This window comes from Penicillium waksmanii, assembly GCF_028829765.1.
Source record: "Penicillium waksmanii strain IBT 27052 chromosome Unknown utg000010l:1.0-3698451.0:1.0-3701458.0, whole genome shotgun sequence".
Lineage (NCBI taxonomy): Eukaryota > Fungi > Ascomycota > Eurotiomycetes > Eurotiales > Aspergillaceae > Penicillium > Penicillium waksmanii.
In genome coordinates, this window is record NW_026643256.1 from 740579 (window position 1) to 762749 (window position 22171).

General features: G+C 49.6%; 10 protein-coding genes across 10 annotated transcripts; 5 read left to right on the top strand and 5 right to left on the bottom strand.

Annotated features, from left to right (window-relative positions):
• Positions 1-695: 695 nt before the first annotated feature.
• On the top strand, positions 696-1900 carry N7481_012242 (NAD(P)-dependent alcohol dehydrogenase; the record flags this gene model as incomplete). The annotated part of the gene is made up of 3 exons (XM_057271461.1): positions 696-872; positions 943-1551; positions 1610-1900. 3 exons carry the CDS (start codon positions 696-698, stop codon positions 1898-1900), a joined length of 1077 nt encoding a protein of 358 aa, XP_057115649.1.
• A 426-nt stretch (positions 1901-2326) lies between these two features.
• On the top strand, positions 2327-3986 carry N7481_012243 (threonine synthase THR4; the record flags this gene model as incomplete). The annotated part of the gene is made up of 2 exons (XM_057271462.1): positions 2327-2676; positions 2735-3986. The coding sequence occupies 2 exons, from the start codon at positions 2327-2329 to the stop codon at positions 3984-3986; spliced, it is 1602 nt and encodes a 533-aa protein (XP_057115650.1).
• Positions 3987-6080: 2094 nt separating this feature from the next.
• On the bottom strand, positions 6081-7082 carry cspA (putative cell surface protein; the record flags this gene model as incomplete). The annotated part of the gene is made up of 2 exons (XM_057271463.1): positions 6081-6655; positions 6716-7082. 2 exons carry the CDS (start codon positions 7080-7082, stop codon positions 6081-6083), a joined length of 942 nt encoding a protein of 313 aa, XP_057115651.1.
• Positions 7083-8668: 1586 nt separating this feature from the next.
• Positions 8669-10263, top strand: N7481_012245 (DNA primase subunit PRI1; the record flags this gene model as incomplete). Its single annotated transcript, XM_057271464.1, has 2 exons — positions 8669-9054; positions 9126-10263. The coding sequence occupies 2 exons, from the start codon at positions 8669-8671 to the stop codon at positions 10261-10263; spliced, it is 1524 nt and encodes a 507-aa protein (XP_057115652.1).
• Positions 10264-11302: 1039 nt separating this feature from the next.
• Positions 11303-12591, bottom strand: N7481_012246 (uncharacterized protein; the record flags this gene model as incomplete). The annotated part of the gene is made up of 4 exons (XM_057271465.1): positions 11303-11796; positions 11862-12060; positions 12117-12384; positions 12440-12591. The coding sequence occupies 4 exons, from the start codon at positions 12589-12591 to the stop codon at positions 11303-11305; spliced, it is 1113 nt and encodes a 370-aa protein (XP_057115653.1).
• An 896-nt stretch (positions 12592-13487) lies between these two features.
• On the top strand, positions 13488-16514 carry N7481_012247 (uncharacterized protein; the record flags this gene model as incomplete). The annotated part of the gene is made up of 3 exons (XM_057271466.1): positions 13488-15678; positions 15734-16408; positions 16456-16514. Coding segments are annotated over 3 exons (2925 nt in total), but the record flags the coding sequence as incomplete, so codon positions are not given.
• A 361-nt stretch (positions 16515-16875) lies between these two features.
• Positions 16876-17849, bottom strand: N7481_012248 (NmrA/HSCARG family protein; the record flags this gene model as incomplete). Its single annotated transcript, XM_057271467.1, has 2 exons — positions 16876-17535; positions 17595-17849. 2 exons carry the CDS (start codon positions 17847-17849, stop codon positions 16876-16878), a joined length of 915 nt encoding a protein of 304 aa, XP_057115655.1.
• Positions 17850-18180: 331 nt separating this feature from the next.
• Positions 18181-19917, top strand: N7481_012249 (Zn(II)2Cys6 transcription factor; the record flags this gene model as incomplete). Its single annotated transcript, XM_057271468.1, has 1 exon — positions 18181-19917. One exon carries the CDS (start codon positions 18181-18183, stop codon positions 19915-19917), a length of 1737 nt encoding a protein of 578 aa, XP_057115656.1.
• Positions 19918-20134: 217 nt separating this feature from the next.
• N7481_012250 (MAM33 family protein) lies at positions 20135-21216 on the bottom strand (the record flags this gene model as incomplete). The annotated part of the gene is made up of 5 exons (XM_057271469.1): positions 20135-20160; positions 20216-20507; positions 20572-20689; positions 20749-20929; positions 21036-21216. 5 exons carry the CDS (start codon positions 21214-21216, stop codon positions 20135-20137), a joined length of 798 nt encoding a protein of 265 aa, XP_057115657.1.
• A 289-nt stretch (positions 21217-21505) lies between these two features.
• On the bottom strand, positions 21506-22160 carry N7481_012251 (translation machinery-associated protein 16; the record flags this gene model as incomplete). The annotated part of the gene is made up of 3 exons (XM_057271470.1): positions 21506-21788; positions 21850-21934; positions 21992-22160. 3 exons carry the CDS (start codon positions 22158-22160, stop codon positions 21506-21508), a joined length of 537 nt encoding a protein of 178 aa, XP_057115658.1.
• Between the last annotated feature and the right edge of the window lie 11 nt (positions 22161-22171).

Here is a 22171-nt window from a genome sequence, read left to right on the forward strand (position 1 = left end):
AGCGGTTGCAATTTAGTTTTGCTTTGGTACCTGTAGGGTTGAGACTATCGCTCGATTTGGGAGGTTATAGACGCAGTCACGGTAGTTGCAATCTGAGGGTGAGTGTATTATACCTACTAGTACCAAATTTGTCATCGGTCGGGATTAAGAGATAGATAGCGGTGATACAGTATCCCTGCAAACATGCAGATAGTCGTGCGCTAGCGTGGAGATTGTCATCAAGGCGGAGTTAAGAGGACACTGCCTCCACGCCAAATTGACTAGCAGTACAGAGAGTAGATCCAATTCTGATTCCCATGGTCTTTTACGTACTTGAGTATACATGGAAAAGCATTGGCACGCAGTGGAAAAAGAAGTGGGTTCCATTTCCCCAAGGTAAGTATGGAGAGGTACTTTGTAGTAAAAATTACAATCTGACCAACAAATTAAGCTTCACGCCCTCCAGGCTCTAATTGCCCCAAAAGTGCAATATCTCCGGGACCAAAGACTGATCATTTCCGTCGGAAACCGCACCTTGCCATTGCTGACCAATTCATTTCCCTCCCGACCGAGTTTTCCATCGGTCTCTGTGGGGAGGGATGGGAAACCCGGGCCCGCTGTTTTTTTTTGGATAAATGGGGCTGTGGCCCCAGGAATTGAGACCGATTTTGAACAGATCAATCTGTATTCACGAGAAAAAAGAAACAACTTGAACAATGGCGCAAACAGACTACAAGTTCGAGGGCTGGATGGGCCTGGATTCCAGCTCTAGCGAGGGAAACATGACATGGCAGGAGTTTACCCCCAAGGAGTGGGAGGAGACTGATGTCGATATCAAGATCACCCACTGCGGTATCTGTGGTTCCGATATTCATACTCTTCGCAGCGGCTGGGTGAGTTCATCTAGTATTCTATACTAGTACTAGTTGTAGCTTCCATCAAACTCTAGCTAACCTTATACAGAGACCTACCATGTACCCCTGCTGCGTCGGCCACGAGATCGTCGGCACGGCCGTCCGTGTCGGATCTCAGGTCAAGGGCATTGCACTTGGAGACCGCGTCGGCGTCGGTGCCCAGAGTGACTCGTGCCAGGGTCGCCAGGGCGATTGTGAAGAGTGCGCCATGGGCTCGGAGCAATACTGCTCGAAGAAGTTCACCGGCACCTATAACAGCACTCACCAGAATGGCGACAAGTCTTACGGTGGTTATGCTCTGTATAACCGCGTGCCAGCCCACTTTGCCATCAGAATCCCTGATGAGATTTCCTCGGCTGAGGCGGCGCCCATGCTGTGCGGTGGTGTTACCCTGTACAGTCCCCTGAAGCACAATGGTTGTGGACCCGGCAAGCGGGTTGGTATCATTGGTGTTGGTGGACTTGGTCACTTTGGCGTGCTCTTTGCCAAGGCTATGGGGGCTGATAAGGTCGTTGCCATTTCGCGTCGGTTGAATAAGAGCGAGGATTCGTTGAAGATGGGTGCCGATCTTTACATTGCGACTGAGGACGAGCCTGACTGGGCTACTAAGCATGCTCGGTCTTTGGATTTGATTGTTTCCACTGTGTCTTCTACCAAGGTGAGTACTATTGCCATTTGGATGAAAGACTGAATGAGAGGCTAATTCTGAAATTTAGATGCCCATGACTGAGTACCTGGGTCTGCTCCGCACCAACGGCAGTCTGGTTCAGGTTGGTCTTCCTGACGATGGTACTTTGTATGCTCCCATTCGTCCTTTGATGCGTCGCTTGAAGGTGGAGAGCTCTCTGGTTGGCAGCCCCGATGAGATCCGCGAGATGCTCCAGCTGGTCGCCGACAAGGGCGTCCACCCTTGGATCGAAGAGATCCCCATGAAGGATGCCAACCGCGCGATTGTGGAGATGGAGGCTGGCAAGGCCCGTTACCGCTACGTGCTGGCGAACGAGTAATGATCATGATAAGGATACGAAGTTACAAGTATAGATGATAGATGATAGACGATAGACAATGTCAATGACCATAGACAAAGAACGAGATGTACACACCAGATATAAAATTGAAGTATACTGTACTACTTGTACGGAGTAGATTATTCCAATGGGAAAGCTCGAATCGCCACGGGTCTCCGTTTTCGGCCGCGCTAAACCCGATTAAGCCGCCCCTCCAAAGTCCCCGCGGAACTCGCGATGATTCACATTTGCCCGCCTCGCCTCTTCCGATCTTTGCTTTCTTCTGCATTCCCGTTGATTTCGAGTCAATTGACCGATTCGCTGTCTTTTACATCATGTCGCCAACACTTTCACAGAAATACCTCAGCACTCGGGGTGCTGAGTCCGGAGTACGTTTGCGCTGTCAAAAATAAGTGGGGTGTTTCGATGCGCAGCAACAGATTCGCTGATCCAATTCTTATCGTGCAGAAATCCTTCGAGGATGTTGTTATGAAAGGCCTTGCCAGTGATGGTGGCCTGTTCATCCCCGAGGAGATTCCCTCTCTGCCCGAGAACTGGGAGAGCTGGGCCGACGCTAGCTTCGAGGACCTCGCCTTCAATATCATGTCCCTCTTCGTCTCACCCGACGAGGTTCCCTCCGACGATCTCAAGGATATCATTAAGCGTTCATACTCTACATTCGACCACCCCGAACGGACCCCCCTGGTCGAACTCGACCCCGAGCAAAACCTCTTCCTGCTGGAACTTTGGCACGGGCCTACCCGGGCGTTCAAGGAGTATGTCTTTCCAACACCCGATGTTACATGGACTTGCGTCTCAACTAACATCATAAAGTGTCGCTCTTCAATTTCTCGGAAACCTGTTCGAATACTTCCTGAAGCGTGAGAACGTGGGTAAGGTCGGCAAGGACCGACACCACCTTACTGTTGTTGGTGCGACTTCCGGCGACACTGGCTCTGCAGCCATTTACGGCCTCCGCAATAAGAAGGACACTAGTGTCTTCATCCTCTTCCCCAACGGAAAGGTGTCTCCCATCCAAGAGAAGCAGATGACCACCGTCCTCGACCCCAACGTGCACAACTTGACCGTGGAGGGATCATTCGATGACTGCCAGGACATCGTCAAGGCCCTGTTCGCCGACCCAGATATCAACTCCACCCACAGTCTTGGAGCGGTCAACAGTATTAACTGGGCCCGTATCCTCGCTCAGATCACCTACTACTTCTACTCTTACTTTTCTCTGAAGAAGAAGGCCACCAGCTTCAACAAGGACAAGAAGGTCCACGTTGTGGTGCCCTCTGGAAACTTCGGTGATATCCTTGCCGGATATTTCGCGAAGAGCATCGGCCTCCCCGTCGAGAAGCTCACCATCGCCACTAACGAGAACGACATCTTGGACCGCTTCTTCCGCAGTGGTGGCCACTATACCAAGAAGGCCCTGGACGCATCCTCCGAGGCCGTCAAGGAGACCCACAGCCCTGCGATGGATATTCTAGTGTCAAGCAACTTCGAGCGTCTGCTGTGGTTCCTGGCTTTCCAGACCGACAGCGCAAGCACCGCAGAGGAGCGTCGCCAACACGCTTGTGAGAGCGTCACCACTTGGTTGAATCAGCTCAAGTCTCAAGGCGGATTCCAAGTTCCCGCTGCTGTGCTCGAGGCTGCCAAGGTGGACTTTGAGAGCCACCGTGTCAGCAACGAGGACACCATCTCCACCATCCGCAGCGTTTACAAGACCTGCTTCCCCAAGAACGGTCCTAGCAGTGCCAAGAGCTCCAAGACTGGTGGATACATCCTTGACCCCCACTCTGCCGTTGGTATTGCGGCCTCCAAGCGCTCCATTGAGCAGTACCCCGGCGCCTACCACATCTCCCTGTCCACCGCTCACCCCGCCAAGTTTGCTGGTTCGGTTGACCTGGCATTGCGCTCTGAGGACGGCTATGTCTTCCAGGAGATTCTGCCCAAGGAGTTTATTGGTCTTGAGCAGCGCGAGAGCCGCGTCACCCCGGTCCCTGCCGGTGCTGGCTGGGAGGGTGTTCGTGAAATCGTGAAGGCTGAGGTTGAACAAGAGCTGCAGGGTCAACGGTAAATCGTTGATCGTTCTGTTGATTATGCATAGACTCCTCCCGCACCTATTTGATTTTTCATTTTTCATTTTCGTTTCCATAGTATTGGCACTTTATCAAAAGTTGTTTGATGACAGAAAATGGTACGATGCTTGCATTCATATTATATAGATCTTTCTACAATTGAACAAGAGAGATGTCGCGCCTGCGCAGGTGGCATTTGACCATTTTTGGAACCTATCTATTTCTGGCCGTGAAGAAAGAAGACCTTGAAGCCCGGTGGTGAAACCCTCAACTCGGGCCTGAACTTGCACCACAATAGGAATAAACGTAGCGCAAGGCTGGATTGGTCGCCTATAAATGTCAGCATTAGATATTGAAATTCAAGCCAAGAAGATAGGTAGCCTCAATCGAGGCGTGCCATACCTAGCAGGGGAAGAGACTCGGGACTCAAATAGAATTGACCGCCCCGGCTTGCACCTCCTCAGCTACCCCGGGCTGCCTCTTCATCCTCCTACCAAGCAACAATCACTAATAGTATTACTGGCACTTACTATTCAACCATGGCGACGGCAACCACCACCACCGATCCTAACCCAAAATAGACGCCGCCTGTTAGCACAGGCTGTCGCTAAAGTTTAGCGCGGGTAAGTGACTCACCGCCCTGGCCAGCCAGGGTATAAGTACTTCCTCCCTCCCGCCTCTTTCCTCTTCTTTTTTTCTTTTCCAGCTCTCTTTGCCAATTGGCTTAGATCAAGTGTAGTATCTGTTCTTTTCAGTTTAATCTCTGAAAGTTTTCTCCGGAAAACATCAATGATTATTCCCATTTTTGGATCTCGCGGCTTGGTCTCTGTGCTTGCGCATGCCTCGCCGCACCGTGTCATCGGGCTTACACTACCTCCGATCGACGCGAACGCCCCTTTTCATCAATTTTGTCGGCTTGTCTGACTGCTTGGAGAAGATCGGGTGTTCTACTCAAATAAGCCTGTGCGTGTGCACTCTGTACTTTGTATTCCCACACGTATCGACGTGACGGAGTGAAAGCCGTATAGAATCCCACAAGATCTGGCCGGCCTCTGTGGATGAGTTCCAAGCTTAGAATTACCTCTAGGATTAAGAGAGACTTTCAATAGCACCGCATGTCTAGAGGCTCATGTTATTCCAAGCGACCTGGACTCTTGGAAGTCTGTTCTCCGGAGAAAGCTGCTATCCATGTCGTCCTTACCCGTACCCTAAATCGCGGCCAAAGTACTAGTACCTGGACAAACAAATAGAATCAGTTCTGGCTCACATGGATCGGACAACAGATCTCGGCTGCTCGTGTCTGGGTCTAGGGATATATGTAACGCCAATCTTTGGTTCACTGGGAGCAGAGACCACATCATCTCGTATGCTAGCTATAAATTGCTCAGCGGGTTGCCGGAAGCCCTGGAACAAGGGTTGATCTGCTACATCCTTAAAGAGGACCTTGGAAAGGAAGGACGGGACGACCAAGCGAGCCCTGTAACCTAACTGAATAGGCCAAACTTCGTGAACGATTGATTGATGGCCTCTAGCCTACATTCCTCAACAAGTGATGCTGCTCACGGCTTCCCAAGAGAGTCTTGTTTACTTCTCTCTATTCGGCGCAGTTTCGAGGTCGTAGGAGTTGTAGAACGCCGCATCATGGAGCTCAGTGAACTTTCCTTGGAAGTTCGCCTGGGAATCCAGCGTCTGTAAAGCAAACGTGAATCTTGGAAACCACTGCGAAAGATACTAGGCAAATATGTTTACCGTCTTCGCTATATGGAGTCATTATCATCACTAATGGTAGATATGAAGTTGAAGATTCACAAAACAGATTTTAGTATTATTATTATGTATTATCTAAATCAAACAAAAGAATAAACAAACAAGATCTCGAAATGACCAAGCAACTCTTTCTCCGCCCCTGCAAGGAAGAGATCAAGCGGGCCGTAATATGACATGGAAGTCAGGCGAGGAACAACAACATCCCGGAATTTCAGATCCTCAGATCTCCACCACAAAGATCGAGCGAGAAATCATGAAAAAGTACGGGGCTTTCAGGTACAAGTGAACAACGAAATGTTGAAACTGCACTCAGCCCTAGGGCGCGTTTACAGAAGAGCCATCAGGCCGACGACACCGGCCAGGAGGCCAGCAACGGGCTTGGTGTTGGAAGCAGCGCCCTGGAAGGGGACGGAGCTGGTGCTGGGGTTCTGCTGAGCGGGGGTGGAGGGCTGGGTCTCAGGGGTCTCGGGCTGAGCAGGAGTCTCGGGCTGAGCGGGAGAGGCAGCAGGAGTCTGGGGCTGAGCAGGAGTCTCGGGCTGAGCAGGAGTCTCGGGCTGAGCAGGAGTCTTGGGCTGAGCAGGAGTCTCGGGCTGAGCAGGAGAGGCAGCAGGAGTCTCAGGCTGAGCAGGAGAGGCAGCGGGCTGCTCGGGCTGAGCGGGGGAGGCAGCAGCAGGCTGGGAGGGCTGAGCAGATGCCTGCTGAGCGGGGGCGGTGGTCTGCTGAGCAGGGATAACAGGGATGGACTGGGCCGAGCTGGGGACCGAGCTGGAGACCTTGTTGATGATGGTGGGGATGTTCTCGCACTCGGTGCAGACAACAGTGCTGGTCTGGGTGATGGTGCTAGTCTCGGTGACAGGGACAGTAAAGGTGTGGGAACCAGAGCTGACAACCGTGGAGGTGACTAGATGTAGAGTTAGAGATATACCCAAGATGTGTGGTTACATAATTTATCAAGACATACCAGGGCAAGAGGTGGTCACAACAGTGATGGTCTTGGTGGTGGGCTTCACATGAGTGGAGGTGGTGTGGGTAGTGACCGGCTTGGTGGTGGTGGTGGTCGGCTTGGTGCTGGTGGTGCACGGGGTGGTGCTGTGGTGGGTGGTGGTCGACTTGGTGCTAGTGGTGCACGGGGTGGTGCTGTGGTGGGTGGTGGTGGTGCTGGTAGTCGGCTGAGTGGTGGTCGAGGTGGTGCACGGGGTGGTCGACACCGAGTGGTGCTCCGACGAGTGGTGCTCGACGGGACGGACAAAGTCCTCACCACGAGCCTGCATCACACCGGCGAAGGCCGGGCTGGCAGCAAGGGCCACAAGAGCAATGGAGGGAATCATTTCGAGAAATTGAAGGGGTTTCCTTGAAAACTTGCTTGAAAAGAGATGGTAACGAATGAAGATGAGGTGGAAGAAGTAGGAAAGTAATGTCGAGGATGAGGCAGGACATGGTGCCTTTTATGCTGTTTTCGAAAGGAGATTATTTCTATGTCAAGTCATGATGGATCCAACTTCCATGTTTTCGCATAGGAGAGCAAAGATTGTCCTGATCCACACCCTGTTGTCTTTGGCTGAAAGCAGGAGCAGCGACAGTAGAACCATGGCTGTCAGAGGCACCAATGGACGGCTATAGGGTGATAATAGTGGGCGATGATACGTCTCTATGGTGGATTGAGATGCAAACGTGACATCTTGCAGTATCATTTTGGCCAGTAGTCCATTGAGGATCCACCAGATCTCCCAATGCGGAAGTAGATCGAGTAGAAGAGCTGTGGTCGGCGATGGGGGATCTGCGATGTCAGTCTCCATGCCTGATTGGTTAGCAGAGGTTTGATCTATGCTGATCATTGAAGATTGACGAGACATTTCGTCGTATAGAGCTGAAAAGGCTATTCATTTGGTAGATTACTTGAAGGCATATTCCGGGGCTAAGAAGCGTTCAAATTAAAACATGGGCTGTCCATCCAGCTAAGGTGACCAGAGGACGAATGCGGAATCTTCCAAAAGCCTCACTTCGGGACCAACCGTCGGTGGATCAGTGTCAACGGGCGAAGAGTAGCGGGCTTCAATCAAACGTTTAGTAGGCATTGTCTCTTTACGAGCTGGAAGGTGCAGGAAGTGCCAACCATGCCCACGCCGTTCAAGGGGAGATGGAGCGCTAGTGGACTAATCAGAGGGTTCCCTGGAGCGTCCAGGAATGTAGACCAAGGCCTTGAGAGTTGCAGTTCTCTTCTCATTGGCAATCCCCGCTGATTGGAATGTGGAGCGGAGACTTGGCCATTTGGCCGCCAAAGGAGATCCCGTATAGGAAGCGATCGTTCTCGCAGGTGAGACATGGCATGAAAAGTTGGCAGCGATGGTGGAATTGGACCGTTCTCAATCCATGACGAGGCGATAATGACTCGACTGACCGGATTGGACTTTGATCCCCACTACCGAAGCGTGGAGGAGTTCCCAAATAAGACGATGAAAATTCTACCTTGGACCCCGCTGAAACAAAAACCAGCTGCTCTGTTAATATGATTGGCGGAGATGTTGCTTGCTATTGAGCAACACAGGGTGGGAGTCTTGTTGTCATCCAGGGGAGCTCCAGGTGTTGGCAGGCACCGTGACAAAACGGCCGCAAACGGCAAGGGGAAGGCGATGGAGAGAAAACTCTGACTCCGAGGGTGTTTAGTGAAGACCAAGTGATCCTTTGGCCTTGCAAGTTTCCAGACATGCGGCGAGTTATGAGTCGACTGACCATCTCTATAGCCATGCAGAGTAGAGTTAGAGACGCGTCGTCCGTTTGCGGGCATATAGATCATTCTCACGTGACCTAGGGCTTAGGGCACGACGCGTCTCGACGCGTCGCCCGTGATCTCGAACGTATCATCACATCGCATCACATCGTATCTTCAACTTGAGACTTGACTTCACTGCCCGCCATGCCACACCCAGTGTCACCTGCTGGTTCGCCTCGAAAGGATGACGAGGAGCTTCCGGATGCCCCTGTGGAGGGGTCCACCGAGAATGGCGTCAAGGTGGAGGATCTTTTCAACGACGACTCGGACGAGGAGTTTCCAGCTTCCACCGCGCAAGACGTGAAAATGGAGTCATCTCCGGCCCCTGCGCCTGAACCTGCACCGGCTCCGTCTGGTGTCGACTCAGATGTCATGCTCGCATTCTATCAACGACTCTTTCCCTTCCGATACCTGTTCCAATGGCTCAACCATGGAATTGTACCAACGCGAGACTTTGGAAACCGAGAGTTCGCCTTGACTCTCCAGAATGATGCCTACCTCCGATACCAGTCATATCCTACCGCTGACCTGTGAGTTTTCCTGCACTGACCTCTCATAACTGCGATGCAATGTGAACATGGATCTGATTGAATGATTGCAGATTCCGGAAGGACATTCTCAAAATGAACCCCTCTCGATTCGAAATTGGCCCCGTGTACAGCACCAATCCTCGCGATCGCAAAACCCTTCGAGGGGGCCAGATGAAACCAGTTTCCAAAGAGCTCGTTTTCGATATCGATATGACCGATTACGATGACATTCGAACATGTTGTCAAAAGGCCACGATTTGCGCCAAGTGTTGGGCTTTTGTTACAATGGCAATCAAGGTTATTGATGCCGCCTTACGGGACGACTTTGGATTCGAGCATATTCTCTGGGTTTACTCCGGTCGTCGTGGTGCCCACGCTTGGGTTTGCGACCCACGGGCGCGCAATTTGTCAGACGATAGACGCCGAGCGATCGCTGGTTATCTCGAGATTTTGCGGGGAGGGTCGCAAAGCGGCAAACGAGTGAACCTCAAGAGGCCGCTGCATCCTCACATTACGCGCAGTCTTGACATATTGAAGAATCATTTTGCGCAGACGACACTGGTCGACCAGGATACCTTTGCAGGCTCGGAGCAGGCGGATCGACTTCTGGGCTTGCTGCCCGATAAGTCTTTAAATGACGCATTGCGAAGGAAATGGGACTCGTCCCCGGATCGTCCCAGTGTCAGCAAATGGGCTGATATAGATTCCCTGGCGAAGACTGGAAAGAGCAGCACATTGAACACTGCCACTCTTCGCGACGCAAAGCAAGACATTGTCTTGGAATACACTTATCCGCGCCTTGATGCCGAGGTCAGTAAGAAGATGATTCACTTGTTGAAAAGCCCCTTCGTCATTCACCCTGGCACGGGCCGAATTTGTGTTCCTATCGACCCTCGCAAGGCAGAAGAGTTTGATCCTCTTTCTGTTCCAACTGTCATGGAGCTACTGGCAGAGATTGACGAACATGATGCCAAACATCCCGCCGGCACCACGGAGGCGGATATGCCCGATGCAGACGGCAGCGCGATGAATGGCTCGGACATCAAGGGCAGTGGTCGCAAACTGCAGGACTATGAAAAGACTAGTCTCAAGCCTTATATTGAATTCTTCCGTTCATTTATTGCTGGTCTCCTCAAGGAGGAGCGGGTAGTGAAACGAGAACGCGAGGACACCAAAACGGCAGTGAAGGCTGACCCGATGGAGTTCTGAGCCACTTGGCATTTTACGATCTTACGCTCTGTGATTATCATCCTGGAAGAGCTGCGCATATTTCCCCGGCTGTTTGGCAAGCTCTTCAGGCGTTTTTCTGGTGTTGTTACAACGAATTTAGTCTTATACATATCATACTGCCTCTTTCCACCTGTTCAACTGCACCCTGTATTTTCATTCATACTCATCTTCACCCGAAGTCTCGCCATGCTCTACTTGTACATTCGAGGAAGGGGCTCTGCATCGCTCTCGATCTCCCCAGCTCTTGCAAACGGATCCTTCGGAGATTAATATGCCATTCACTGTGCTTCTCCGGAGAACTACCTTCCGAGAGGTCGCGGTTTTGTGTCCAAGCTGCCGGCTAGCAAAGGGACTCGTGAGTAATAATTTGAATATCGGCTGCAGGTGCTCGTTTTCGATAAGCGCACTGAGTGTCTCAAATATGCAGCAAAGCTCTTCGAGCCAGTGGTCTCCTTCATATAGGGAGATCCCGTCGACGACGCAAAAAACACTCGTGTCGAGTTGAAGTTGCTCAATGAGTTTGCAGAATATGTCGCAAAGATGCGGAAGAGATTGTGCTTCCAGTGACTCGCGATAAGTCCGGGAATCGATAAAATCGATATCGAATTGTTTTCCACAGTATAACAATTGGGTGATTATACTTCGCATGAGCCCCTTCGGTCCGCTCATATTGTCTTGGGTGGTTGTGTGCTGGCCACAAAAAAAGTGCAGCACTATGTGTTTCTTGCTTTTTATCAGACCAAGCACCAAGACTGCGCAAAATACAGACATGGCCGAAATACGGCCCGGGCCCGGGACATATGCGTTCCCGTCAACAAGAAGCAGGTCCGGCCGATGTGAGGCAAGCCAACGTTGGAACTCAGGTGTTTTTGTTAGACTCTGAGCCTGCATTTGGGCTCTCGGATCAAAGGTATGCCCCTGTCGAGCCACATATTCGAGGTCTTGTGTTGGTCTCATATAAAATATTTGCAAGGCTTCTAACAGTTGGGGTAGTTGAAGAATTCGATATTTGGGAGAATTAGGTCTCTGGTTTGCGGTCTTTTGCAGCTCGTATGCTAATCATATCCCCAGATGTCAGTTCGAATTTGAAAATCAAGAGATTCATACAAATTGGTGCTGTACCTCGAATCGTATCCAAAAGCATATGGTATAGCCCGGTCTTTGCATCAAGTGTATGTTCCGTCAGCAAGCGATCGATATTTTCGTTGATTCGTTCAACCCCACTCTGTATACTATCGATTTTCTCCTGGTCGACTTGAGCTTGCTGCGCAAAATGATTGAAATCATCGTTCAAGTTTCGGACATCAATTTCAATTGTTTTGGTATTCAAGCGCACTGCATGCAATTCTGTTTGACTGGAGACAACATTTTGGTGAACGGAATTGAGCCTTTGATCCCGTATATCGTCGAGACAACGGTGCACGTCATTTAGTCTTTTATTAACGTCGAATAATATATCGTCAATTGCTGCTGAAGAGACAGGCGCCGAGGCCGGCGCCGAAGCTCGCTCCCCTAGTCGGTATTCAGAATATAAATTGACTCATTTGAGATCCTGCACAGTATCCTTGGAAACTTACACCAATGATGGCGGTTCAACCGATGGATCAGCTTCGTCATAGCAACTAGAACGGCCTCATACAAGTCTAATGCAAACGATCGGAGCTTTCCGTTGGATCTAAAAATTTGCCGCTTGATTTGTGTTGCGTCGAGAATTGTTACAAAATCACGAAATGTTTTCAAGATCTTTTCTCGGGCTTCGGCCTGTTCCCTGGCAATCTGCAAAACATTTAGCTTCAGCTTCTTTCAATTTGTAAGGTAGCTCAGCTGCTCACCTGAAAGACAAGTCTGAGACCGCCACTCAGGACATTCATGCCATCGTCATCGGGAACTAAGTTAAACCACGGGCTGATAGAGGAAGCATAGTCTCCAGCTTTCCTAAATGCTCTCCGACCAATGTTCTTTGAGCCTCGGCCTTTAGCAAAGTACTCTTCTTCGGCCATGCTCATCTCATCAAGCACATCAGCCCATGTGCATTTCCCCGCGGTGTCGAAGCATGAATCTCCATTCTCCCTATGCCGTTCGAGTGCAGCTGCCAAGTCACTGCATTCAGCTTGGTGAGCATGAATTTCTCAGTGTCGCTTGCGAGTACACTTACCGATGTGGGGCCCATTCTACATACTGCTGTCGTTGGGTATCGAAGTAGGCGCGCCTCTGAAACGCTTCATGATGCTCCGATGCATGAGTGGATATGAAATCTTGCGCGACTTTCCCCTTTGGAGATGATTCGGCTTTTCGTATCGAGTTCATCTAGATCTTTATTATTATCTGTTACAAAATTGTTATATCTGGGCAATAAGTGTAGGCTGGTAAGAATCGCAAACAAGATGCAGAATATAAAGCAGCAGCAGGCAGAGGCTTTCTGATGATTTGAGTACTGGTACTATGCCACATCCCTGCAGACACCCTGGTGAAAGGCTTACGATGAGGCTGATTGTGAGACTCTCCTTCGTTCTGCCACCACGAGGGGCTGGTAATCAAAATAACAGCCAAGTCAACTTTCTCGGAGACTAATCAGAACAGAACACGCATTTAGCTGAATAAGCCCCATCTTACCCACATAAAATACTATCCAAGGCCGGCCATTCGCATGCATCGCCCGGGCAAAAGCCGCGTCCATGGGGCCAATCATCATCCAGTGCCCCCAGCCCCTATGCAGTAAGCTCGATAGAAGAGGCTTTTCCCGCAGACTTGTTCAATTCATCAGCTATTAGCGGTGCTCGCAAGCTTAATTTAATACGAGAACGCAATATAACTGACCAGCCTTGCTTTTTCTTGTGTGCTGACGGGTGATTGTGTAGTGGGCTGCATGGCGGCGGCGCCGCTTGAACCCATGTAATTCCCAGGCCAACCATTCGATGTTAAAAGCATATTGTCTGGCTCAAATCCCTGGAACTGTAGCAAAGCCTTCCTCTGAGGTATTTTATCCGAGGTCGTATTATCGGCATCTTTGGGGACAATTTTAGCTTGCAAAAAACACCTTCTGTTCTATTATACTGGTCACGGACAAGGACAGCCATGCCTATCCAAATGCAACCTAACCATAAGGGAAGTTCGACAGGGAGATTTTTAGGGGAAATGGCAACAGGGGCGAGTATTCTCGTGGAGGAAATCATTATACAAAGCTAACTTTTTTAATCCGGTAGGCTGGTTCCGATTCCACGATGCCAGAAGAAGAAAGTCTCGCTTCCGAATCCGAATCCGAGGTTGAAAATGCCGGCCAATTTCCAAGTAATAAGAAACCGTGGGAAGTTCCACAGTTTCGGAGTGCTTCACAGGAGAGACTTCATATCTATGTTTTGGAGAAACGACTAGCCGCCGTCGAAGCAAAGCTTTTGGAGAACTTGAAAGATAAAAAACCACAAACCGACAAGGAAAGGGCTAGCAGCCGATCAGTGATACGAAAGAAAGCCCGCCGCATCTCGAACCCTTCTTCTCTACCAACGCTTTCCCAGGTCGTATGGCTCAGTTATGATGGGTTCAAAAACAATTCTAGGGACGATGAGTATCAATGCGCAATCGAAGTCCTTAGCGCGGGGTTTGATCTGAAGCAAGAGATTGAAGAAATTGGTCCACAGGTCTCTTTTGACTCAACCAATGATCCCACGCTCCTAATCAATCATGGCAAGCCGAGGAGATCAGAAAGATCTACGCGCTCGAACATGAGATCTGCATATAGAGTGCGGATCCGATCTCCATCTCTTCTCCTCATTCTTAATAAAGTCATCGGATACGGCAGAATGGACTGCACAACATTTGCACGCCCTTTCAAGCCATTGATATTTCACCATGACACCATGAAAACCATTCTTTCTGATCTAGAAGCAAAATGGGGCGAAACGGAGCGCAACCAACCGGCCGAGCACTGGTCCATTTTGAGAGGAGAAAAAACAGACCAGAGTGCATTGGAGCCAGGGAGCGCGAGAAAGAGAAATTTATCTACGAATAACGTGTCTGCGGACATGGTTGATAGTGTCCAGGCTCTACGGGCCATGAGGGTCTACGTCGAATTTGTTGACAGCGAACTGATTCCTCTTTATCATCAATTTGAAGAGCAAAACGGCAAAGTTACTCCAAACAGAGTCAGGTTCGACGATCTGTGGTATCTATTTCGCCTGGGAGGGCTCCTTTTCAACCCGAATGCCCCGAATCCCACAAATGGCAAGGCAAGGGATAGATCTTTTCGAAGCCGACGGGTGATGAGAGTATATTCAATCACTTACCCCGACCATGGTACGGATGGGTATTCCCAAAATGACAAAGTATTGATCAGGTGTTACTCGATCGATCACAACGGTGAATCATACATCCCAGTGAAGGGGAAAGTGACGATTCCGTACTTCGAAGGAGAGAAAGATATCCAGTCGCTGGACATTTATCCTGTTAGATTTGCTCAGGATCATCAACGGATACTGCAAGAGTTGGATGACCAGGGGAGACTTTTTCAGAGGTGCATTTCCGAAAAGTATTTGTTTTACAAGGGCTGGACTATTGGAGACTATGACTATCCGGAATACATTGACAGTGATGTGATTGTCGATTTTGTTGAGGCATTGAAAGCCCATCCCCGCTGGTCGACCATTTCGCATATACCAGCTTTGCACGATGGCGAGGATAATTATTCGGTTATGATTGACGATGTTCCCGGAACTATCTGGACTGATAAAGAGCGGACACAAGTCGCAGCAAACTTCCAAGATGAAATTTATACGGGCACATCCATCGACACGAAAGAAAGAAATTTGAATCTCAAAAACGACAAATTCCTCAGTGATCAAAGGGAGAGGCGCAGGAACCCCGATGGAATCTCGAGTGATGAGGTCGAAGATGAAGATTTTGTTTTATTCCCTCGAAGACTCTTTGCTTATTCCCTTCAAGACCGTAAGTTCGTCCCGGTGGATATTCGAAAACTCAGACTTGTGGCAGACCAAGGCGAGCAATTTAAGAATGTATTCATTGCGAAGGAGCACAAGAAAATGATCAATGCGGTGGTTGATTCACACTTTGAAAGGAAGGATATCGAGAGAGACCCGAAGATGGCAAATATGAGCCAGGATATTATTCAGAACAAGGGAAGGGGACTCGTCATCTTACTGCATGGTGTTCCAGGGGTTGGAAAGACCTCCACGGCGGAGGCTGTCGCCAATGCAAAGAAAAAACCCCTATTCACTATTACATGCGGTGATCTTGGATTCTCTCCTTCCGAGGTGGAATCGTCACTGAAAGAAATCTTTCGCCTGGCACATCTATGGGATTGTGTTCTGCTGATGGATGAAGCAGATGTCTTTTTGTCGCAACGTTCGACCTGGGATTTGAAGCGGAATGCCCTGGTATCAGGTGCGACTTGCAAGTCCCAAATTTCAAGAGCTTTGAACTAATTGCAGGCACGTAGTCTTTCTTCGTATCCTGGAGTATTACAATGGTATCCTATTCTTGACAACGAACAGAGTCGGAACGCTTGACGAAGCTTTCAAGTCTAGAATCCATGTCATTCTCTACTACCCACCACTGAGCAAGAACCAGACAGAGGGTATATGGCGAATAAATATAAGAAAACTGAAACAGATTGAGGAAGAACGACACATCATACTCGATACCGGCAGCGACTCGGATGAGCATGCCGAATTGCCATTGAAAGTCGACGAAGAAGAGATTCTGGATTTTGCACTCAGTCACTGGCAGCAGCATCAATATGGAAAAGGAAGATGGAACGGAAGACAGATTCGGAATGCTTTCCAAATTGCGGCAGCGCTGGCACGATTCGAAATGCGTACTGTCGCGAAAAAGCGCGAGATGGAGAAAATCCCCAACGCCACCCCGGAAGCTTTACAAGGCGAGCTGAGGGCAAGGCATTTTAGAGCTGTCGCAGAAACAAGTCACCACTTTGAGATGTACATGAATGAAACTATGGGCAAGACGGATGCCGAAATTGCGCTGGAGCAGGGGAATCGCGCTGATCATGTCAGTCGGCTCAAACAAAAAATGACCGAAAAGCCCGTGATCCGGGAACATCTGGATTTCGATTACTATGAGGGCCACTCTGGCGGCGAAAACAATCATCGAGAGGGTCGGTCTCTACCTAGGTCTTCGAATACCACTGAATGGGGATCCCAGGGATACACGACTTTGCGACAAGGCGTGGATGCTTCAATTTCCCTAGGAACCCGACCTGAAACGACTAGATCCGGTCCATCAGAAGCCTTCTTGTCATTTAAAAGTCATGACAGGTCCGAGAGTCTTCACTTGCCTAAGGATACTATGAATTCCTCTCCAGGCCGCCCTCACCCAGAAGCATTGCGACCAGGATGGCCATCTGACTCAGACTCGAAGACTAAATCACAAAGGAGAAAAACACAGCCGACCATTAGTGGAGCTTGGTCTGGCGTTGAGTCGGATTATGAGTGACTTCGTGTTGAATTTGAGTAATTTTTCTTAGATGTGTGCTGAAATGAGAAGAATATTATTTGTATAAAATTAGGAGTACTGCAATCCCAGCCAATAGAGAAGAGAATACAGCCAAAAGAAAAGAATTATTTATTTTGTTTCAAAACTACTCTCTTCCCCGAGCCATGTCTTGAAATCCTTCAGGTTAGGATTCATTTCTTTGAGCGCAGAGATGTCCGCGCCATATCCAACATCGTAGAACCATCGAAACATATAACCCAGATCTTTCATCGTCGACATCAGCAATTTACCAACAAACTCAAAAGTCATCGGGACATTCTTTCCAGTTTTGGTCTTGAAAGTCTCAGTCATTTGATTGAAGGTGAGCTCATCGCCCGCAAGCGAGAGGGTCCTTCCGCTGTACTGGTCAGGCGAGAGGAAAGCCTTCGCGCCGAAGAACCCGATGTCTTTAGTTGAAATTAACTGCAAAGGCTTATTTTTGACAGCAATTTTCCAAGACGTCGTGAAGACTTTGCCGAAAAAGTCTGGAGTGAAGTTTTCCATAAAGGCGACCGGGCGCAGGATCGTCCAGTCCATTCCGGAGTCTTTCGCCCTTCGAACAAGGTGATGCTCGATGTTGTGCTTGCTAATAAAGTGTGGGATCGGCGTAGGGCTATCAAATGAGGCTTCGCCACCTCTATCAACGGATGAGTATAAGAAAAACTTGACATTGTGCTTAAGGGCAGCGTCGATCAGCCCTTTGCCCTGTTTCACCTCTGCATCATGATTTGATCCACCCGAAACAGGAACCTAAGACATATGTTAGACGATGCGTAATATTCAATTCAAGGATCATCCCTCATAATTACCTGTACGCTGAAAACACCCCAGATAGGCTTCGATGTGACCCTCTTAGCGCAGATGAAGATATCTTCTGCTTGGTCAAGATTGCCTTGCACAAGTTTGATGTTTGAGGATTTGCTTTCAAGTTTCTGGGCACTCTTGGAAGAGGCATCTCGGGTTACGGCCAAGATTTCAAAGTCTGCATTTTGATCGAGAAGTGCTTGTATCACACTGCCACCTTGTTTTCCGGTGGCGCCGGTGATGAGGACAGTTCGAGGCATTCTGGGCGTGAGAAAATAAATTTTGAGGCTGTGATAAATTCAAAGTCTACTTTTCCCACTGAGGTATTCATATATTTATGGCAAAAAAGTTCGGTGTTGAATAAGTCGGTCTTCGGCTTGATATGCACGTCATCCATTGATAATCTCGGCATCGACTTCAACCCCGAATTCAACACGGACCCACATCCATCCCCCTCAATTTCAGCGCAGGTCAGATAATCGATCGCTTGATTACAGATCTGAAATAAAATCTCTAGCTTTCCTACTTTAGTCAGCTCATGACTACAACACACTTCTTTCTACTCTGTGTGAAAGGCCATATCTCAGCGTGATGGTCCATAAGGATACGAAACCAGACGGCGTGGAGATCATAATGCACAAGCGCAGCTGTACAAGATGCAATCAGAGAAAAGTGAAATGCAATCGGAAAAGTCCTTGCACCGCATGTATCAAGAATGGAGAAGAATGCATATTCCCTGGGGATAAACGCGCACCACGGCAGTTAAATCGACCCCCCGTTGGCGAGCTGCTTACGCGTCTCAAGGAGTTGGAATCGGAGGTAGACAAGCTGCGATCGACCACTGGCAATCTAAATATAACTTCAAGTTCAAGTTACCCAGCGGGATCTCTTTCGCAACCAAGCCACACGCCCCAGAGGTCTATTACTCCCAACTTGAACGCGCTCAGCCTACCAGGCCAGTCCTGCAACCTCCGCGATGGCTTCTCGTTGGATGAATTTCGCCTCCAATATTTTCAGCCTAGACAGATCCAAAGACTATGGTGTTTGCACGAGGAAAATGTTGCACCTCTCATCGCCATTCTACATCTTCCATCAACGCAACAAATAATCAATAATGCAGCGAATGGTGTCGAACTAGACGCCGCACATGAGTCACTAGTACTCGCCATCTGTTTCTCTGGTGTTATCAGCATGGTCCCAGGGCAATGCCAGTCCGAAATCGACCAGGAATATGATGCCGCCAGAGAAAACTACGAGATCGCATTTGAAAGGGCTCTTGACTCAGCGGACATTCTCAAGGCTAAGAATATCGTCATTCTCCAAGCCGCGGTGGTATTCCTGCTCTGCTCTCGCGCGGGCGGAAATACCAGATTAGTCTGGGCGAAGACTGCCGTGATAATTCGACTTGCTCAGAGCTTGCAGCTCCACATAGATGGGGAAAATCTAGACCTCAGTCCATTTGAGACAGAAATGCGCCGTCGGTTGTGGTGGTATATCTGTATCCTGGATATGCTTTGCTCCGAGGAGCAGGCTGTTGATACGCAAATCAGACCCGGGATGTTTGATACAAAGTACCCGTCCAATATTGACGGAGAAGATCTCTTCCCAGAAATGACCAGTCTCCCGCCTGAAAGAGAAATTTTTACTGATATCACCCACTGCATCATGTGCTCGACGGTACTCAATGAGGTATACTGGTCTCCGACGATACTCGAAAAGAGTGTTCCAGTTCCCCATACCGACCAGGAAATTATAGTAACAAAAGTTGGCAAAATGCTACACGATAAGTATTTAAGCCATTTTGATCTGGATATGCCTTTACAATGGATATCTGCCACTATTATCCGGCTCCAACTGGCAAGAGCATGGCTGCTTGTCCAAAAACCCTGTGAACAGCCGCCAAGTTCAGATTCGCCTCGCAATGATACAGTCTTTGAGACTGCTGTCGAGAGTGTTAATTTTTCATACTTGTTACAGACGAATCCCGTCACCACGCAATGGACCTGGCTATGCAAAAGTTACAAGCAGTGGTATATTATGGCCTATTTGCTTACGGAACTATGTGCTCGTCCATTATGCGCCGAGACTGACCATGCTTGGGATGTCGTGACGAAGATGCTGGTCCAGTGGCAACAGAATGTGCAGCATCATACTGCCTTTGAGAAACCCTTCGTCGAGTTGGTAGAGCGTACTGCTGCTGTGCGAGCCGCGAAACTAGTGAGCCAGCATTCCAACCAGAAAGGATCTGTTCAAGACTTGCAAGAGGATCCATTCGGGGTTTCAGAATTGGGGATCAGCATTGATTGGCTACGTGAAGCTGGACTCTAGTATCATTGCGAAAAGATAAACTTGAAAGTTGATTGTTCATATATGGGGTAAATTATTGGTACAGATAGGGTCAGATGCGCTCAAAGCACATTAACGGACAGTTTGGTTGATGGGAGTTGGTACAGCACAAAGGAATACAGGGACGCTGGTCCAGGACATGGCCTAGGGGCTTCTCGGAAGAGTAATAAAGTCAAGGCAACTCGAGTGAGTTCATTGCTTAAGCAGAAACGAACTTGCGGACGTCTAAGAACAAAAACATTAGCGCTTGGAAATCAATGATGGAAAAAGGTATACGCACTCTCCAACCACCGCATGTACTCCTTCTGCTCCTTGTACGCAATGTAGTCGGTAACCATGTTCTGGAACTCCAGGTTGAGGCCACGCTCCTCGAGATAGCGGCCCCAGAAAGCGAGCAGCTCAGGGTCAAGGTTCTCAGCCGGGGGACCGGCGTAGAGGCTCTGGCGGGTCCAGTCCTTCTCAGCGGTCTGGGCGTTGGCAACCTCGGCGTTGCTGTAGTGGGCGATCTCCTCGATCTGGAGGTCACCGTCCTGAATGACAGCCTGGACCAGGAGGGCACCGTTGCTAGGCTTCTCAACAGCAACGTTGATGCGGGCAGGGAAGGTAGGGGGGGAGGATCTCGTCCTCACCCTCAACGTCCTTGTTCTGCTGGTTCTGGTATTCACCCTCATCACCGAGGGTCTCGTCGGCCAGCTCATCCATAGGGTCCTCGGCGAGGTTGTTGATATCGGCGACGGTGAAAGTAACCTTGACACTAAGTTGGGAGGTATGTTAGCGATGAAACGACTAGGGCTCAGAAACGGAAATGCTTACGTCTCGTTGCCAAACTTCTTGGTCAGGACAACCTCCTGCTCGCCCTCAACATCCTTGACCTTCCACTCGCCGGCATCGAGAACGTAATCGATGCTGGCCTTCTGCTCACGGGCATCCTCGACACCGGAGGCCTTCTCGTGCTTGAGCTCCTCGTCGAGCTTCGCGATCAGCTCCACATCACCTATCAAGTAAACATCGTATGATCAGCAACGTTCTTCGCAAACCCGAATCAGAAACACCTGGAATCATCACAATTCCATCTGAGCGACCAATCACAAATAACTTACCCTCAGCCGCGGGCTCGCGGAAGACGCTGGATGTGGAAAAGCTGGCGTAGGCGGGCTTAGCGACCTGCTTCCAAGGCTGGACGAAGGAAGTCTTGGGAAGGACAGCCGGACGCAGAGAAGTGCGGGCGACAGAGCGTGTGAAGCGCGGGGCGGCACGGGAGAAAGCACGGAGAGACAGCATTGTGAAGATAGGGGGATGTGTGATTGATGAAAAGGACAAGAAAAAGTTGCGGGTTGCGGAGTGAATCTGGAGGCCACGCCAAGCCTTTTCCATGGTTGAGCCCGGCACCGCCTGCAGATCTGCCGTTTTCCATTCTACAGTCCATTACTAGTTGATAGGCATATTACATGTGGTGTTTTGCATCCCATGATCATTGAAACAGTGGTATTGTATTTACTAGTCTCCAATTTTGTGCTCCATGTACGCCCAATAGCCCACGAAAAAAAAAAAGAAAATGAGGATATTCGTATCATGACATGCCATTGGGAGGGAAGGTCGAATCCTTCTTATCTCCACCTTGCACGAGGCGAACAAATTTCACAGGACTGAGACCAGACCACTGCCTATTCCATTGCTTCAGTGCCACCAGGACATCCATCTCGGTCAGGTCCGGTGCCCAGAATCCTGTTTTGAATTCCTTCTCCTCCGTCTCCGTCCGTTGTCCGAGCACTTCTTCCCGCTTGGTGGGTGGGCGGCCCTTGCGGCGTTCTTGTTTAAGCTGTGCAAGCTCCTCTGCATCGCGATATATGTACCTGGAGGCGGTTAGTACAGTATTGGCAGACAGATGTGTTGGTTATGTGCCGGAGGCCCTACTTGGTGATCATTTCGGCCAGTTCAGCCTCGGAGAGGGGCTCGGAAATGGGTTGGATTGTTTCATAGAAATAGTCAATGCGGTCCGCTGCAGAGTATTAGTATGTGGTAGATCATTAAAAAAAACTCTCATTAGAGTACTAACTGTATGGTTGCCGGGCCTTCATGGAGATCGACGTATGTTTGACCAAGCGGTCGTCCCGATGACCGGCACGACGGAGCCGACGAGCATCGCGGCTGAACTCGTGGAGGGCGTTGACAACACCTCGTTTCTTGGAGATGTGCTTGTGCACTTTTTGCAAGGTGACTGGCATGGTGAATGGAT